Consider the following 19252-nt stretch of genomic DNA (forward strand, 5'->3'; position numbering starts at 1 on the left):
TTTTTTGTTTGTTTGTTTTTTGTTTTTTTGCTGTTGTTGTTTTCTGGGGGTGGGCGCTTGTTTTTTGTTTGTTTGTTTGAGACAAGGTTTCACTGTGTAGCTCTGGTAGTCCTGGAACTCACTCTGTAAACCGGGCTGGCCTTGAACTCACAGAGATCTGTCTGCCTCTGCCTCCCTGAGTGCTGGAATTAAAGGCATGTGCCACCACTGCCCTGCAAAGGAGGTGGTTTACCCAACACCAGAAGTCCCTATGGCCCCCATCAATCTTTAGACCAGGGACAAATCTTGAAGAGAATTTACCAAGCAGGGCTGCTTCCTGACCTCTCCAGTCCAAATACCCCAGGGGAACCCTGTGACTATAACCTAACAGCCCTAGTGACCTTGAGGACAAGGGAGAGGATGTGTGGAGAAAGTGGCAGCCAAGACAGGGTCTTGGAGGAGAGGCACTCAGCTTCAGGAAGAAATGATGATGGACACCTAAAGGAACAGGCTGGCTGGAGGCCCAATGCCTCTTATGATCCTGGGTGAAACTAGGGCTTTCCCCGGGCTTTGGAGGCCTGAGAGGATGGGGCTCAGGCTACGTGTTTTTCCCCATTTCCTTTGATGAAGCAGCAGTACTAGCTGTTCTTGAAGGAGCACAAACCCTGCAAGGCAATGCCCTGAGGGGTGAAGAGGGGTAGAGCAGACGATCAGGTGAGTGGGAGGAGTTACAGGTGGGCGGTCTCCAACTGTGTGGGCCCAGAGCAGAGGTGTATTAAAGCCAAACTCCTAGCGTAGATCCTCTGCTTGCGGAGCTGAAGTCTAGTGAACTGTAGCCAAGAAGGATGGCGGAAGGGCCTGCACCGCGTGAATCTGCACCCTCAGAAGGATGTTTGAATGTCAAGCAGTTAGGTATGTGATTCTGGGCCACAAGTTTCAAATATATGTTCTGGGCTCCCAGAAGAGGCCCGGCCTCTTTCAAAATGGGACCTGCCTGTAGAATTGGAATGAGGAGTGAAATGGCATGTGGGGAGCTGAAACAGGTACTGACGCTTTGAGCTCTGAAAGGTACCTAGTCCCAACTGGTCAGCTAAGGGGAAGGAAGGGAGCATCGGGAAGCAGGCCCAGCAACCTGGTACCTGTGTGGTGAGTTTATTCCCAGTGCCTGCATCTTGTTTTTTGGTTTTCGGGTTTTTTTGTTTGGTTGGTTGGTTGTTTTTTGTTTTTTTAAAGGGGAGGGTGCGGTGAACGGATGAGTGTTCTTTGAGATGGTATCCGGAAGGAGATCTTGAACGCCCATAACTCCTGGTCTTCCAACACCTGAACACTGAGATTGCCGGCTCCTGCCACCACTTCCAGACAAGTTCTGTAATTTTGAAATATCGGTCGGCTCATTTCAGTGTGCTGGCTGCAGAAACCCAGATAGGCACGACGGTTGCCTGGGGCTGAAAAGTGGAGGGAGAGTCGGGTGGGACATTTCTCCAGCCCCTGCAGCATGAATAGGTTCCAGGGAGAGTTATGGAAGCCTTACTCAGAAAGGGAGGACTTGGGACTCAGACCCTCCCCCAATCTTTGAGATCAAGGTCTTGTGCTACCCACTGTCTTTTGTTTCTCACGACAGGGCTTCCCTGTGTAGCAGCCCTGGATGTCCTAGAACCAGCTCTTGCCGGCCAGGCTGGCCACGAACACACATCTGCCTGCCTCTACCTTTCAGATGCCAGGATTAAAAGTGTGTGACACCATCACTGGGCTCACCTGGCAGTTTTTAAAAGTAAAGGTTGCCGGTTGGTGGTGGCACACGCCTTTAATCCCAGCACTTGGGAGGCAGAGCCAGGCAGATCTCTGAGTTCGAGGCCAGCCTGGTCTACAAGAGCTAGTTCCTGGACAGGCTCCAAAAGCTATAGAGAAACAACTGTCTCAAAAAACAAAAAATAAAAAATAAAAATAAAATAAAGGCTGAGGCAGAGTGGATTTGGCACATGCATTTTATCACAGGAGCAGAGGCAGGTACATTTCTAGAGTGAGTTCCAGGACAGTTAGGGCTCCATACAGAAACCCTGTCCCAAAAAAACAAAATAAGGGTTGAAGCAGAGAGCGTGGTGGCACACCCCTTTAGTGGGGGTGGGAGAGCAGGAGAGGAAAGGCTGGCAGTGGCCAGTGTTATTATATTAGAGTCAGTCTTGTGTCAAAAACCTATAATCTCTGTGCTTGGAAAGTTCCAAGCTACTCTGGGCAACATGAGATAATCTCTAAAAAAAAGAAAAAACTGGTCACCCATGCGAGGACACATCAGCGGCTGTCCCTTGAACCTTGGTTGACTTTCAGTATTGAAAGAAACCCTTAATAGAAATCAAGACAGCTTCAGGCTGGTCACCAGAGCCCTCCTGTTTAGGAACCTAGGGGAAACCCTGGAGGTTGCTGGATAATCCAGGCACTCGAGGGGTGGCAGCCTGAGACTAGACTGGTCCCTGGCCATAGAGAAGAAATGAGAATGCACATGCAGGCATCTGGCTGGTTGCAAAGGAGACCCTGGGTGGAGCCAGTGCCTCCTCTGGGCTGCGGGCTTTAGATGGCTAAACCAAGGCTCGATTTCCCAGTTTTAAGCCCGCAGCAGCAGTTCCTTGGTAAAGAACTAAATCCAGCAAGGTCACACCCCAGGGGTGGGAAGACGATGGGAGTGGCCAAAGATTGGTGGCCTACAACGTGAGGGGGAGAGGGATAGAGGCTTCTTAGAAGCTGCAGAAAGGCTGGCTGGCGGCTGGGTGGTAACTTCTTGAGCCACAGAAAAGATGGAAACATCTCTGTGTTCTCTGAGTGTGAGCCCTCAGACTGGAAGCAAGGATGAGATTCTGAGGCTCAGGTTTTGCAGTGCAGACCCAGCCTTGTAGAAAGTGAGGCCTTTCCAGTGGAGTTGGTTCTGTGTGGGATCTTGCAGTGGAGCTGGTTCTGTGTGTGACTCCTGCAAGGTTCGGGACTGAGGGAGGGAAAACCGATGTGGCAGCAGCCTGGTTGGTTGGAGGTTCCTCCACATACCCTGCTTGCTTGTGGGTGAGGTTCTGAATTAACCTGTTTGCAAACTCATCAACTTGTTGAATTTTGATTTTTCTTTTGTGGGCTTCTAATGTGGTTGGTTGTTTACTTTGGCGGAGGGTGTTAATAGTTTTTTTGTTGTTGCTGTTGTTTGGTTTCTTTTTTTTTCTTTTTTTTTTCTCTCGAGACGAGACCAGGTTTCTCTGTAGCTTTGGTGCCTGTCCTGGAACTAGCTCTTGTAGACCAGGCTGGCCTCGAACTCACAGAGATCCACCTTCCTCTGCCTCCTGAGTGCTGGGATTAAAGGTGTGCGCCACCACCGCCCGTTGTTTGGTTTTTCTTTGTGGTTTGGCTGTCCTGGAACTGGTTCTGTAGACCAAGCTATCCACGAACTCAGAACTGCCTTTTTCTGACACACACACCACCCCCACCACAACTCGCCCTCCCCAGCGCATGCCCGGGATGCTGGGCTAAGTCAGAGGCACCGGGCAATAGTTAAATAGTTAAATTAACAGGGTGTCATGGAGGTCAGTCAGACACCTGGGACATGATCTTGAACTGGTGTTTCCAAGCAGGGTTTCTCTGTAGACCAGGCCAGTCTCAATACAGAGAGCCACCTGCCCATGCCTCCCAAATGCAGGAATTACAAGCTTGTGCTACCACACTCAGAAGCACAGCTTTTGGCTTTTTTTTTTTTTCACTCTTGGGCAACAAGATCAAATTCTTCATCCTCCTGATTCAGTTCTGCAAATGTGGGGATTAAGGGATGGACTCTCCACTGCCCTTTTCAAAGATTCAGATACCGATGCCCAGAAAGTTGAACTAGTGGATCTGGAAAGTGGGGAATTGCGGTGGGATCGCAGGTCTACCTCTCATTGGTGCAATGGCTCCCCAAGAAGAAAATCAGAGCTAGGGATTGTGAAAAGGTTATTTCTGTTTCCAGTTACTTATTTTGTGTATGGTTGTGCCAGGGGATGTGTAGGGGTCTGAGGATAACTTTCCTGAGTGAGTCCACCATGAGGTCCCTCAGGATGAAAACTGCCAAGTTAATAGGCTTGGCAACAAGGGCTAAGCCATCACTCTCCACCTGCCATGATAGGGTTTCTCTGATCAGATTTCTCCATTTTCTCTCAGCCTGTACTCTGGGTACCCTTGACCAGGAGTACAGTTGGGAACAGCTGTCGGAACTGGAAAAACACTTCAAGATGGAGCCACGCCCAGACCCCGGAGCTCAAAGGGTCCTGGCCACCAGACTCAACATGACAGAGGAACAAGTTAAGGTCAGATTCCCCACCCACTTTCAGCAACTTTATGCTGGTGGTTCTCAGCCTGTGGGTTGCAACCTCTATGGGGTCAAAGGATACTTTCACAGCTTGCATATCAGATATTTACATTTTATTTTGGGGGGTTTTTTCACAGAGATCCGCCTGCCTCTGCCTCCCAAGTGCTGGGATTAAAGGTGTGCACCACCACCACCACCCAGCTGTTTAGTGGGATTTTTTTTGTTGTTATTTTTTTTTTTTCGAGACAGGGTTTCTCTGTAGCTTTAGAGCCTGTCCTGGAATGAGCACTTGTAGACCAGGCTGGCCTCAAACTCACAGAGATCCGCCTGCCTCTGCCTCCTGCGTGCTAGGATTAAAGGCACATGCCAACACCGCCCAGCTTACATTTTGTTTCTTAACAGTTATGAGCAAGCATAAAAGTTTTATAGTTGTGGATTACCACCACATATTAAATTGCTGAAGTGTTAGGAAGGTTGAGAACCACCGAGGGCCCACACACTTGAGTAGGCTGGATCAGGACTTGTGGGTCGCTACCTTTTTGGGGTTGATGGATGCTTTCACAGATTACAGTTCCATTTTTTATTTTTTAGATTTATTTATTATGAATACAGTGTTCTGTCTGCATGAATGCTGCAGCTAGTTGAGGGCTCCAGATCTGATAAATGGTTGTGAGTCACCATGTGGTTGTTAGGAATTGAACTCAGGACCAGCCCATACATTTCTTTTTTCTTATTAAAAATTTCCGCCTCCTCTCCGCCTCCCATTTACCCCCCTCCCTCCTCCACTCCCCCTCCCTCTCCTGTCCAGAGAGCAGTAAGGGTTCCCTGCCCTATGGGAAGTCCAAGTTACTCCCCCCTCCATCCAGGTCTAGGAAGGTGAGCATCCAAACAGGCCAGCCCCCCCCCCCAAAGCCAGTATGTGTAGTAGGGTCCAAATCCCATGTCATTGTCCTTGGCTTCTCAGCAGCTCTCATAGTCCATGTTCAGGGAGACCAGTTTTATCGCATGCTTTTTCAGTCCCAGTCCAGCTGGGCTTGGTAAGCTCCGAATGGATCAGCCCCACCATCTCAGTGGATGGGAGCACTCCTCGCAGTCCAGACTTCCTTGCTCATGTTTTCCCTCCTTCTGCTCATTTGGACCTTGGGCGCTCAGTTCGGTGCACCAATGTGTGGCTCTGTCTTTATCTCCATCCATCACCAGATGTAGGTTCCCTCACGGTCCTGACTTTCTTTCTCATGTTCTCCCTCCTTCTCCTCGTCAGGACCTTGGGATCTCAGTCCGGTGCTCCAATGTGGGGCTCTGTCTCTAGCTCCATCCATCGCCAGATGAAGGTTCCATCCAGATGGAACTCCACTGCACCGGATCAGGGATTCCTGACATTTCTATTCTTAACAGTAGCAAAATTACAGTGATGAGCTATCATAACAATTTCATGGTTGTAGATCACCACAACATAGTAAACTGCTGAAGCATTAGGAAGCTTGAGAACCACCTAGGCCTATGTACTCAAGTAGACTGGATCCCTAGCTGGTAGGTTCTGCCTTCAAGGCCCATCAGTATTCCTCTGGTGGCCTCCGTCTGGGTCCTAGATTAAGCAGCATCACTTCCCCTGCTGCACAAACCTGAGGGAATGGCGAGCACAAGGTGACCCTTGGTGTTTTGTTTTGTTTTGTTTTTTTGTATATTTTTCCTCCCTACAGACTTGGTTCACCCAGCGTTCCTTGAAGCCTGAGACGTGCCTTTGCTCTGAGTGGCTACTATGGAAGCCTGTCCGCCATAACCCTTATTCCTGTGCTTCCAACAAAGCTGGGGGCTGCCGGGCACCAAGCTGTCGATACAGGTTCATCAATTCCTCGGAGCAATTTAGGCTGAATTTTCAGAGGTACCTGAAGCTCATGGAGTCGTACCAGACCCGCAGAAGGCAGCTAAGGCAACGGGTGTACAGGTCACGAGAGAGCACTTGGTGCAGAATGATATCACCTCGCACAGTGAAGCCTCACATCAGCCATGCGTCCTGTCAAGGCAAGGAGTCTTCCCAAAACAGCCCTGGACTCCCCGAAACTTTGGAAGCCTTGAAGAAGCTCAGACTCTCTTCTGGGTGCCCAAACACAGATGATTTCTGAGAATGTGTCCTGCTTTGCCTTACCGCTCACTATGGTATCTGGGGGTGACAGCCTCATTAATCCACGCCTATTTGGGGGTTTCTTATTTTACACTGTGGATGTTTTGTTTCTGGCCTGGGACTTGTAGCTTTTACCTCCCAAGTGCCCGGCTGCACCATAAGTGTTGTTACTTAGTTGTTTGGGTTTTTTTCTATTCCTATGGGATTTTTTTGTGTGTGTAACATTCAGTTTCATTTTTGTTTTTATTTCTTCAAGGGCATTTCATGCACCAGCTTGTCCTAGCATTGGCCTTTTGTTAGATGTTATTCAGCTTGCTTGTTGGGGGGGAGGGGAGGCTGTTGGACTTTCGTGTCTGTGTTAGATTGATAATAAAGCTATTCATGGAAATTAAAATGACAATGACTTCTCAATCGCATCTTATTCCTTAGCCTAGTCTGGGTATTTTAGTAGCCTGGAATGGATCGCAGATTGTGAGTGGGTGTCTTGGGCTAGTGTTTTGCTTTCTGTTTTCCCACCTTGTGGATTTGTTAACCTGGGTGGCTCTCAGAAACTAGATCCAAAGCCTGAGGGTAGGATTAAAAATAATACAGAACAGCTGGGCGTCTCTGCTGCTTTCAAGGCCAACCTGGTCTACAGAGCTTCATCCCAGCACCCGCAACCATCCTCAACTGAACGGATGCCTTCTCCTGGTGCACATACATACATGAGAGGATAGATAGCATTCAAAGTAAAAGTCTTTCCAGGTAGTGGCAAAAGTGATGAACTGGGCCCTGTGGTCGGTCTGTATGTGTTTGGGCGGAACACACGCCGCACTTTGGGGTTTTCTCCTCACCATTGTCTCAACCTCTGGTCTAGTCTGAGTTCCTGGTTTCTCTGCACCACTGTCAGGGCCCTGGGTCCCTCTCTCTCGCCATTCCTCTGCCGTCCTGAATGGCTATCCTAGCCCCAGAATCCCCACAGTGGGTTGGTTTTTTTTACCTGTGGTCTGTTTTAGCAAATACTCAATCCTCTTAAGACACATGGCGCATTAGCAGTGATTTGGAGGGACATGTGACAGGCTGTGCGGGTTGGGCACAGATACAATGTGACAGGGCTGCTTACTAAGGGCCCCTTGGTGGGGACCATACAGAAAAACATGCAATTGTCAAGGAGGACAAAGGGAGAAACCTGAGGTGTAGGAAACTTGGGGATTTTGCTTTTGAGAGGTGGGGGAGCAGGTCTCTGTAGACTGAACTGTCTCGGAACACAGAAAATTCACCTATCTGAGTGTGTGGTAGGTCTCAAGAATTTGTGTGTGTGTGTGTGTGTGTGTGCGCGTGCGCACGCGCGCACGCAAATATCTTCAGAAGACACTGCTGCAGCCCCTGGAGCTAAAGTTACATGTGTTTGGCCCAGATCCACAAAGTCCCTCAAAAACCAACAAGGAGACCGAGTCCCATATGTAAAAGCAAAGAGCCTTTATTTTATACAAGATTGTCAACTCGGTCTCTCCGTGTGTCCAACATATTGGAATAATCAGAGAGCCCCGAAGTCAGAGTTGGGTTTTTATAAAAGTAAAGGTGGGGGTGAGGGATTTCTAAGGTTCAGGACCCTTGATTGGCTGACATTTGTTTAGGGACATCCTGGTGAGTGTGCTGAAAGGTGATCCTATCTACAATGGTTGGAATGTTAGGCATTTCTTTTGGAGGGTCTGTTCCTGGGTGGTGCCTGGATAATTTCAGTTTGTGGTTCTTCCCGCAACCAGGTATTGCTTCAGGGTAAACTACTGAGACACTGGTTGGAAGTAAAGAACTTCCTTTGGGTGGTCTGCTCCTATTAAGTTTATCACGGTTGGCTGAGTTCTACAACAGGCTGCTGTGAGTTGCCTAATTCTGGGAACTGAATTTGAGTCCTCTGCAAAAGTACTAGTACACTGCTGAGTTCATCTGAGATGTGGAGCCATCTTTCGGGGCCCCTAACACCATTTCTATTTTTAAGAGAAAGGTTCTCATAGAGCTAGATGATCTTGAATTCCTTTTTCTTTTTTGTTTTGTTTTGTTTTTTTTTTCTTCTACACAGGGTTTCTCTGTGTAGCCCTGGCTATCCTGAAACTCACTGAGATTCTTCTGCCTCTGTCTCCTAAATGCTGGGATTAAAGCTGTGCACCACCACACCTAATTAAGAGAAGGTCCTTCTTCCCTTTTCCTCCTTCAGGTTGTCTCATCCAGACTTAATATGATGTGTCTGATTTTATTATAACTTGTTCTGCCATGTTTGGTTGACATCCCTGGGAATTCTACCCTTTTCTGAAGGGAAAGGAGGGGGAGTAGATCTGGGGAGAGTGGAGGTGGGGAGGGAAGTCCTGGGAGGAGGAGAGGAAGGGGAAACCATGGTCACTAAAAAAATAGTTTTCTGGGTGTTTGTCACTACACTGCCAGGCATCTGTCCTCAAAAGCCAGGCATACATCCTCAGCCAAGAATTCCCACTGCACAGCAAAGAGTTGGAGAGCATGAACGAGCAGGGAATATTACAACCCCATTGACGCCACTGGCTTCACCAACATCAACCGGCTCAGGCTAAAGGAATATGGAACAAGAACTTCAGAAGCAAGGTGACTGCCAATAGACCCTGACAGAGGAGCTGGCATCCCGGCTCTGCAGTTCTCCCAGACTTCGGCCAGCGCTGTTCCCCCACTGCATCTACTACCAGGGACCTCTTTGGTCCTTAGTCCCCTATTGCTCTAAAATTGGCAGAAATGAGATGGGGATGGGGTTCTGCTAAGCAGTCCAGACTACTGCTGAATTCAAGGCAGTCTTCTTGCCTCAGCCTCGGATGTTCTGGGAGCACAGGCGTGCAACCTCACACTTTGCTTCACTGGGCCATTTTGATGCCCGATTCCCTGCTTTCTCCTTTCTTATTAGCCTCTAGCTGAATGGCCAGGTAGCACATTTCCTTGGCCTTGACCTAGCTTAACTCATCACCTAGCCCAATCCTCTTAGAGCCCGGCCAGTGTCTGCAAAATCTCAGCCTGGTCAAAGAACTGAAAGGGGCTATGGGGACACAGCAACAGATGGTGTGACAGCCCTTCATGTCCTCCCATCTTCCCAGCCTCTTTAAGTAGCTGTGAACAGTAGGTGGCCTAAGGCTCTCCTCTGCCCTGGCCTCCACTCTAAGGGAAGTGCTCTCAAAAGAGTTCTAGGACAGTCAGGGCTATGCAGTGAAACCCTGTCTTGGGGGGGGGGGAGGGGGAAGAAAATATATTATTTTCTCACACAGTATATTCTGATTATAATTTCCCCTCTCTCTACACCTCCCAGTTCCTCTCCATCTCCTCTCCCCTCAGAAACCACTCCCTTTCTGGCTCCCATTAGAAAAGAACAGGCTTCAGCTGGGCCTTTAATCCCAGGACTCAGAAGGCAGAGGCTGGCGGATCTCTGCAAGGCCAGCATGATCAACAGAAGGAGTTCTAGGACAGCCAGAGAAACCCTGTCAGGGGGACGGTGGAGGGGCGGGGGGGGGGGGGAGGGAACCAACACAAAATAGTAAACAAAAACAGACTTCTAAGAGATAACAAACATTACAAAATAAAATTTAAGATAAAGCAAAAACTCTCATATTGCAGTTGGATACTGCAGCTCAAGAGGAGGGTTGACACAAGAATCAGACCCACTCATTGTCACACTCAGGAGTCTCATAAAAATACTAAGTTAGTAGCTATAATACCAGCAAAGGACCTGCAGCAGACCCTTGCAGGCCCTATGCTTGCTGCTTTAGTCTCGGTGAGTTCATATATCCCCTTCAGTGACCTCCAGAAGGAGGCTCTGGAGAGTCTCTGCTGCCCCCTAGTGGCCATCCCGGCCCCTATCTCTCCCCACACCTGGTTCTTTGACCCTATCTGGTCCCATTTAGCAAACTCATCCTCTAAATCCAGACTGGCCTCAGCAGAAAACAAGGGATTGGGGAGGACAGCATTAGGTCTGGTGTGGGCAGATGCATGTCAGGCTACTGGAGAAAGAGAGTAGGCACAGACAGCTTGCATAAAGCGTATATATGACCGGACAAACCCCGAGATCTGCTCAGAGACATGAAGAGATCCTACAGGCCAGGGCAGAAGGCCAGAGAGTCCCTTGGTTTTGCTTTCTGCTTAGATTTGGCATTGTTTTATGTTTACAGTGTTAAGGACAGACCCCAGAGGTCAGAGTACTCTTTTTTAAGATATTTTTATTTATCGTCTTTGTGTGTGTGTGTGTCGTTGGGGTGTATAGGGCACACAGGAGCCAGAACATACATGAAGGTCAGAGGACATCAGCTCCTTCACTTGTGGCATCAGCTCTCTGCACGTTTGTGTTGGCTCTGGGGAAGGAACACAAGTCTCCAGGCTTTACAGAGCACTGACCCATATTACCAGCCCCTTTTTACATGGCAAAAACAAACAAACAAACAAAAAACCCTGAAGACAAAGGGGCTGGAGAGATGGTGCCCATATTTGTTTGTTTGTTTGTTTTGTTCTTTTTTTTGAGACAGGGTTTCTCTGTGTAACCCTAACTGTCCTGGAACTCACTCTGTAGAACAGGCTGAACTGGAACTCACAGAGATCCACCTGCCTCTGCCTCCCTGAGTGCTGAGATTAAAGGCTTTTGCAATTACTGCCGGACATTTTTGCTTATTTTTTGTCTTGATGAACTGTCTAACTCTAGTCTCAGGGGATCTGACACCCTTTTCTGGCCTCAGCAGACACCAGGAATGTACGTGTTACACAGATACATGCAGGCAAAACACTCATACATATAATACACATAAAACACATTTTTTGGTTGTTGGGGTTTTTTTAGATGTATTTATTATATGTGTACAGTGTTCTGCTTGCACACTAGAAGGGGGAACCAGACCTCATTACAGATGTAATGTGAACCACCATGTGGTTGCTGGGAATTGAACTCAGGACCTTTGGAAGAGCAGCCTGTGCTCTTAACCACTGAGCCATCTCTTCAGCCCCATTGTTTTGTTTTTTAAGACAGGGTCTCTCTATAGCTTTGGAGCCTGTCCTGGAACTCACTCTGTAGACCAGGCTGTCCTCAAATTCAAAGAGATCTGCCTGTCTCTGCCTCCCAAATGCTGAGATTAAAGGTCTGTGCCACCACCGCCAAGCCACGTTTTTTGTTTGTTTGTTTTGTTTTTTTCAAGACAGGGTTTCTCTGTGTAGCAACCCTACCTGACCTGGAACTCACTATGTAGACCAGGTTGGCCTTGAACTCACAGAGATCCATTGCCTCGGCCTCCCAAATGCTGGGATTAAAGGCATGTACCACCACCACCCAGTCCATAAAGCAATTTAAAAAAAAGTTAGAACTAAGGCCCTATCAATGAGTGATAGTTATGTGGCTTGGGCAGTTTGTGGGGCCACTAGCAATGAAACCAGTATTTATCCCTAGTGTAAGAACTGGCTTTTTGGATCCCATTCCCTATGGAGGGATACCTTGCTCAGCCTAGATACGGGGAGAGGGCCTTGCTCCTGCCTCTAGTGATGTGACAGACTCTGAATCCCCATGAGGTTCACCCTTTCTGAGGAATGGATGGGGGGGGAGTGGAGTGGGGAGAGGGTGTGGGAGGAGGGGAGGGAGAAGGAACTGAGATTAGTATATAATTTTTTTTAAAAAAATTGTTTAAAAAAATAAAAATGTAAAAAAAAAAATGGTTAAACCAGGTGGTGGTGGTGGCTCTTGTCTTTAATCCCAGCACTTGGGAGACAGAGGCAGGCGGATCTCTGTGAGTTCGAGGCCAGCCTGGTCTACAAGAGCTAGTTCCAGGACAGGCTCCAAAGCTACAGAGTAACCCTGTCTCGAAAAAAAAATCTAGACGAATGCTTCCCCAAATTACTTTCTAGAGTAACAGAGGTATTCTGCATGGCTAGATTCCCCAATACTTTTTACTACATCTTGACAGTTTTAGCCTGTGACCCCATGCCAGCTTTGAACTTAGGGTCTTGACCCTTCAAGCACCAGGGTAGCTGAGACTACAGGCCTGACCCATGCCTAGAGTAAACCTGTTGCCGGAAGTCTGAAAAGGCTATGGACTGCATGATTCCCACTGCTCGGCCTTCTGGAATAGGCATCCTGGAGATGGTGGGAAAGACTGGTTGCTCAGCTCCGTGGTGCCAACAGCTGAGGAGCAGTTCCTAGGCATGGCCACAAGTGGGCACTGTGAGGGCTCAGGTTTTAGTCGGTTTGTTTTTGCTTTTGGAGACAGGGTTTTTCTGCGGAGCCCTGACTGTCCTGGAACTTACTCTGTAGGCCAGGCTGGGCTCCAACTCAAGAGATTCCCCCTGCCTCTGCCTCACGGTCCTGGAAATGATGGTGTGTGCCACCACCACTGTGTGTTCTCAAGCAGTCCAGAAAGGCTGGCCTAAAGTCCATCCTTCTACCATGTGGGCTCTGGGGATGGCATTCATGTCTTCAGGCTTGGCAGCAGTCACCTTTGCACACTGAGCCATCTTGCCAGCTATCTGCCTTGCTTTTTGAGACCATCAGAACGTGGACTGTGTGATTCAGCTGTACTTGTTGGCCCCAGAGATCTTCACCTCTCCAGCTCCAGAGTTAGAGGTCCAGGACCACACCATGACAACTAGCTTTTTGCTTGGGTACTAAGGAGATCGTGTTTGGACACAAAATTAAACTTTTCCAGTCCCTTGCCCTTTCTGAGCTGAAGGACCAAGTTTCTCAATTCAGAAGGAAGTAAATTATACAAGTGTCCTCATGTGACCTTTGCCATGGGACGGTGAGACTACAGACCCAGCAATTCCAGGCCTTGGTCCATAGCAAAAGAACTGAGCATGGGTGTTTAGACACAATAGGTGAATGGTAGACACAACGCAACAGGTATCTATCTGATGAAGTACCGTGTAGCTATCAACATTAATGACATACTGGGGGTGGAGGAAACAGGGACAGATCCTGTGAAGTCTTGAGCATCCAGGAGGTGGAGGCAGGATTTGACTTCAAGGGGTTGTCCTTTGCAACGTAGAAAGTTCAAGGCCAGCCTGATGTCTGCAAGCTTGACAAAAATCGAGGAAAAAATGGGAGATGGGGGAATTACCATCTATTCTAAATGCTGGGCAGTAGTGGCACATGCTTTTAATCCCAGTATTTGGAAGGCAGAAACAGGCAGATAGATCTCTGTGATGAGTTGGAGGCCAGCCTGGTCTACAGAGCAAATTCCAGGACAGGCTCCAAAGCTACACAGAGAAACCCTGTGTTGGAGAAAAAAATTATATATATAGTGTGTGTGTGTTTTGCCTGCATGCATATGCACTATGTGCATGCCTGAAGAGGTCAACCAGATCCTCTAGAACTGGAGTCACAGCTGGTTGTGGGTCACAGTGTGGGTGCTGGGAACTGAACCCATGGTCCTCTGGAAAGAGAAGCCAGTGAGAGATGGCTCTACGGCTGACTATGAGTGGAACCATTTCCTGAACACAGAACTTTCGACTATATGAGCTGAGCAGGAGGGTCACTCTGTTCTGTTTTTAATTTTTCCAAGACAGGGTTTCTCTCTGTAACAGCCATAGCTGTCCTGGAACTAGCTCTTGTAGACCAGGCTGGCCACAAACTCAGAGATCCACCTGCCTCTGTCTCCCGAGTGTCACTGTTTCTTACATTTTTACTTGCCTGTGTGTGTGCTCATGCATGCGCGCACTCCAGAGTATTTGCCAAAGCAGGCAATGGAGGTCAGAGGATAAGCTGCAGCTGGTTCTCTCCTTCCACAATGTGGGTCCCAAGGAAGAAACTCAGCTATCAGTCTTGGCAGGAAGGGCCTTCACCTTCTGAGCCGATTCCCCAGCCCCATCTCTGCTTCCCGACAGCAGAATCAATGTGGCCAGCCTCTTCAAGCTCCTGCTATGTTGGCTTCCCTGCCAGGATGAACTGTGACCCAGAACTGTGACCAAAATAAACTGCTTCTGCCTTGAGTTGCCTCATCCAACTTTTATTTAACTGGGAACATTTGGCAGTCTGAGCTGCAGAAGGGAAACCAAGGCAAAAGGGTAGGTGGGAGACGCGGAGGAATTCAGGGAGAGGTGAGGAAGGGGGAGAAGGGCAGGGCAGGGTGTGTGCACAGGTGGATTCTGGGGAGGCACACCCCCTCACAGAGGTGATCTCTGGCCTGACTTGGTGGCCGCAGGAGCATCGAGGAAGGACCACAGGTCTTTGAGACATTTCAGTCCTTCCTGTCATAAGGCGGCTGCCAGGAGGTCTCAGGACTGGGGGAGAGAGAGAGAGAGAGAGAGATGTCAGCTTCCGAGGCAGAGGAGAGCAGACTATACTATAGGAGGGAAGCAAAGCCAGGTGTGGGGGCATATTCCTGCAGCCGTGGCAATCCTCCTGCCTCAGCCTCTCAAGTGTTCCTTTTACAGATGAGAAACTGGGTGTGGCTGAGCTGAAACTGTAACTAGATTCCTGGTACAAAGCATGCTGGGAGTGGGCATCTAGTCCACCTGGTGTGGGATGTGATACCCAGTTCTAGACCAAGGTACAGGAACTAATACCAGGGCAGAGAGGATGGAAGGAAGTATCTTCTGGGTTGTAGAGTGAGAAACTAGGACTTAGCTCCGACTGGGCCAGCAAGTGCCGCCCAGTTGTCGGGGCTGAGTTTAGAGCACACGCGGAACAACTGGCAAGAAAACAAAGTCAAGGCTCTACTGTTGAGTTCAAACCAGCCCAGCCAACCAGACAGAACTGTCTCAAATAAAGGTAGCTCAGGGGTAGAGCTCCTGCTGAGAACCCCTGTGTGTGACTTACTGGTAGAGTCCCTGCCTAGAATCCCCCAGTGAGGGGCTGGGGTGTGGCTCAGTGGTAGAGCTTTTGCCTAGCATGCATGAAGCACAGTTCAACTCCTAGTTAAAAAAAAAAAAGCCATGCAATGGTGGTTCACACCTTTATTCCCAACACTACAGATAGAGAGTTCAAGATTAGCCTGGTCTACAATTCACCTGGAATAGCCAGGGCTATTAACTGTCTCAATAAATCAAAATAAATAAATAAAATCAATGCATTAAAAACCTGTTTTCTATCAAAGGGACAAAGGCAACAAACTGCCAAGGCTCTTGAGCAGTTATTGTTATATTTATTCATTTTGTGTGTCAGTGTTTGTGTGTAAGAACCTGAGTGCTTGGCGCCCATGGAGGTCAGAAGAGTACATTAGATTCCCTTGAATTGGAGTTAGGAATTATTGTAAATCACAGCATGGTGCTGGAAATAGAACCTAGGTCTTTGGCAAGAACAACAAGTGCTCTTAACCCAAACCACCTCCACACAAACTGTGTAGCTAAGGAGGATTCTCAGGATTGAATAAGAATCCAACTTAAGGATGACTTCTTGATCCTCCTGCCCCTACTTCCAAAATGTTCAGATCACAGGCTGCCCCACGATGCCCATTCTTTTTTTATGTTTTATTTTGTTTTGTGTTTTATGTGCATGCAGTGTTTGTCTGCATGTATGTCTGTGCACCATGTGTGTGCAGTGCCCTCAGAGCCAGAAGAGGATGTTAGATTCTCTGGAACTGGAGTTATAGGTAACTGTGAACCACCTCATCAGCACTGAGGGCTGAACCTGTGTCCTCTGTAAGAGCAGCCAGTGCTCTTAACCATGGAGACATCTCTCCAGCACCACTGTTTTGATTTATTCAGGCATAGACTCAGGAGGTGTTCATTCCTGCTCTCCTGAGTGCTGGGATTCAAGGGATGAGTCACTCCACCCAGTTATGGAGTGCTGGAGATGGAACCCTGAACTTCCTGTGTGGTAGGCAAGCACTCCACCACCTAAACCACATCCTCAACAATAACCTGACTTCCTTTAGCATCTTCCATTCCAGAATCAAGAAGGTCACTTAAGGCAAGCCCCTTGCCCTCATCACCTCCACAGTACCACTCCGTGACCCCTTAGGTATGATCCCTTCTGGCTTCAGGGGATCCTGGGATGTGGCCATTTCTCACTCTCCACTCTGAGAGTCCATACAACACCCCAAGATGGTACCCAATCTCCCAGCAGCCCACTTACCCCTGCCTCCAGGTCTCACTGGCACTGAGCCAGGGCAGCTTTGATGGCTGCTACCAGTTTCCGAAACTTGCTTTCTGTATCCACGTAGCCATCACCTCTCTGAAGAGAGAATAGAGGAGAGGGTTGAGCTAGGTCTCACACACTGAGGCCATAGGCCATGTGACTCCCCACCCCCGATGAGACAGATTTACCTTCTTGGAGTGAACCAACTTCCCTGCTACTGTCACTTCAAAGAACCCGGTGACCTGGGGAGTCCCCTCGCCACACTGAGGAAAAAAGAGGGGGTGGAGATGTCCTCTTAGGCATACCCTCCCTCCCATGTCCCAGGGAGTGAAGAATATAAGTCAAAAAGATAAGTCAAAAGACTGGCCTAACCCACCCACACTGCCTCCCAGTTCCAAATGACAAAAAAAGGAATCCGTGTAATTCCATCCCCATTCCAAGACTCACAATGTCCAGGCATCCGGGGAACTCATGTTCTAGCTTCTCCTTGAGCTGGAGATACTGAAAACGGGGCATGGGGGGAGGGGTCAGAGCCAGGCCCAAGAAATCCTCCCCTTGGTATGCCCATCCTGACCTACTTCAAGACACTCCTGAGAAACGTCACTCACCTTGGGCTTGTAGCCTCAAGCTCCACTGGTAGGTGAATCCAGGGTTGTCACAGTCCACCAGGGCAGCATGGATCCAAGACAGCACAGGTGTCCAAGTGAGGCAGGCAACAGGCGAGACGAAGGGGCGCAGGGACAGATAGAGAGATACCCAGATGAGAATGCAGGGGAGGTGGCAAAGGCCCATAAGAGGGGGAAGATAGATATCACACAAGAGATGGGTAACAGTGCAGAGAGACACGCAGAAAGCCAGCACCAAACAAGAGAGACCAGAGGAGGAGGGGAGGGAGCGGGACACCGAGATGACAGAGGGAGGGAAACAGAGGGATGTGAATTAGGACAAAAGCTGCCTCCGTAGAATCTCACCCACCCACTCCCCTGCCTGGCTGTCGCTCAGGAATCCCAACTCTCCTCAGCACCCAGTATGAAACACAAGCTCCTCAGCTCCAACCCACCCCCACAGACCATTCCGAGCTGGAATCTGGTGCAGTGGCCTCATGGGAGCAATGTATCAAAGCAGGCTTTCAAAGACACCCTGAAAACTGGGACTGATCAGAGAGCCCTCAAAGCGGATGAGAGGACCACACGGAGGACCAGGGAACCCAGATTCAAGTTATAGCATCATCTGTAGTAGGACCTCAAACTAGCCCTGCCTCATTCCCAGCCTGGGTTTCATACCCTATAAAATGGAGATGGCTACCCCTCCCTCAAGGGCTTTCAGGGGTAGGGAATCCATCTAGCAGGCACTTATTAACCACTGCATGCTGGCTGAGTATTAGCTGCAGAAGAAAAAAAAAATCAAGAAAAAGAAAAATCTAGCAGGGCACAACTATAGTTGCTGACAGGTTAGCTGCCACCATCACCCCTTTCACACTACAGAAGGGGAACTAGGGCCAGAAAAGGAGTGGGGTCAACAGCACCAGCACCCACTCATCAGAGGCCAGGAAGAGTTATTTTATTCTGTTTGTTTTTATTGATGGGAACTGAACCCAGGGCCTGGCGAATTCCAGGCAAATGCTCTACCACTGAGCTACATCCTCATGCCTATTATCCACCCCACACGACCCCCTTTTCTCCTTTAGAGAAAGGGTCTCACTATGTAGCCCTGGTTGCCTGGACCTGGCTAAGGGGATCATGCTGACTTGGAACTCGGAGTTCCATCTGCCTCTGCTGTGATTGAAGGTGTGCACCACCACCACCCCTCAGTGGCTCAACTCGCCCTTTTTCAGGTACACACTGGGAGGGGTGAGCAAAAGTAACTCGCACTACAGTGCAGATACAGGGCATCCCCAGAGCTCCCGAAAGCGCTTATATGCCAACCCACCACGACACCATGTATCCAAGTCTTTCCTATACCCCACAGAACAGACTCCATCCAGCCTTCTCTAACCCGGTGCTGCTCAGAAAGGGGGAAGGGAAACCGCCTGTCGACAGGCAAAGGTCCCCAGAGAAACCCGATGCTACCTTCCCCTCCCCTCAGCGCTGAGTCAGATGACCAAAAGAACCCAAGCATCATTTTCCACTAATACAGGGTAAGAGGCCCCAGCTGTCAGATGCTCTGTTATTTCCACCTCACCCACTTGGAAGTCCCTCCCTATGGTGGGGTCTGGGGTGCAGTAACCGTACACAGTCCCTGGTGGAAAGGCTGGGGAGCAGGGAAGGGCACAAAAGATGGGGAGCTGGGAAGGGAGTCCCTGGCACAACGGACGGGGAACAGGGAATGGGGAGGGGAGAGTCTGTAGTCAACGAGACTTACCAATACACAACTCGAACGGCGAGCGCCATTGCTCCAGATCGCATCCACGCACAGCGCGAGGACCCGACCCACGAGCAACGAGGACCTCGAGGTCTGGGTTTGGGGCCGTGCGCACAGCCCTACTCCCTCAAGAGGTGGAGCAAACCAAGTGTGCGGCGTGGGGGGATCAGGATAGCGGGGACCGAGGCTCCGGTACACGGCGAGGGCTGTGACCACAAATGTGACCCCTCACCCAGAAGCCCATTTTGTTCCCTTGATATCCCAGGGTTGTCTCCATAGATGGCGTCTTTAGGACCAGTCACCTGTTGAGCCCCTCACTGTCGCTCCTTCTTGCTAGAATGGTTCAGACCTCAGGGCGGTGGCTCGAGGCAGAGAATTGGCTGAGACTGAAGTTCAGTTACAGTGTGTCTGGGAGGTGCTGCGGTGGGAAATTGAGGCGCACAAC

The 19252-nt window shown here is 49.3% G+C and overlaps 1 protein-coding gene and 1 long non-coding RNA gene across 2 annotated transcripts; one reads left to right on the forward strand and one right to left on the reverse strand.

The window, feature by feature from the left end:
* The first annotated feature begins 835 nt into the window (after positions 1-835).
* On the forward strand, positions 836-6124 carry LOC119820330. Its single transcript, XR_005286484.1, has 3 exons — positions 836-891; positions 4144-4289; positions 5992-6124. It is a non-coding gene; the product is annotated as an uncharacterized LOC119820330 (long non-coding RNA).
* An 8229-nt stretch (positions 6125-14353) lies between these two features.
* Positions 14354-18911, reverse strand: Selenow (selenoprotein W). Its single transcript, XM_038339992.1, has 6 exons — positions 18808-18911; positions 17055-17079; positions 16894-16947; positions 16635-16709; positions 16444-16542; positions 14354-14648 (listed from the first exon to the last, which is right to left on the reverse strand). Exons 1-5 carry the CDS (start codon positions 18849-18851, stop codon positions 16459-16461), a joined length of 282 nt encoding a protein of 93 aa, XP_038195920.1. The 5' UTR covers positions 18852-18911; the 3' UTR covers positions 14354-14648; positions 16444-16458.
* Between the last annotated feature and the right edge of the window lie 341 nt (positions 18912-19252).

Source organism: Arvicola amphibius, chromosome 8 (assembly GCF_903992535.2).
Source record: "Arvicola amphibius chromosome 8, mArvAmp1.2, whole genome shotgun sequence".
NCBI classification, from domain to species: domain Eukaryota; kingdom Metazoa; phylum Chordata; class Mammalia; order Rodentia; family Cricetidae; genus Arvicola; species Arvicola amphibius.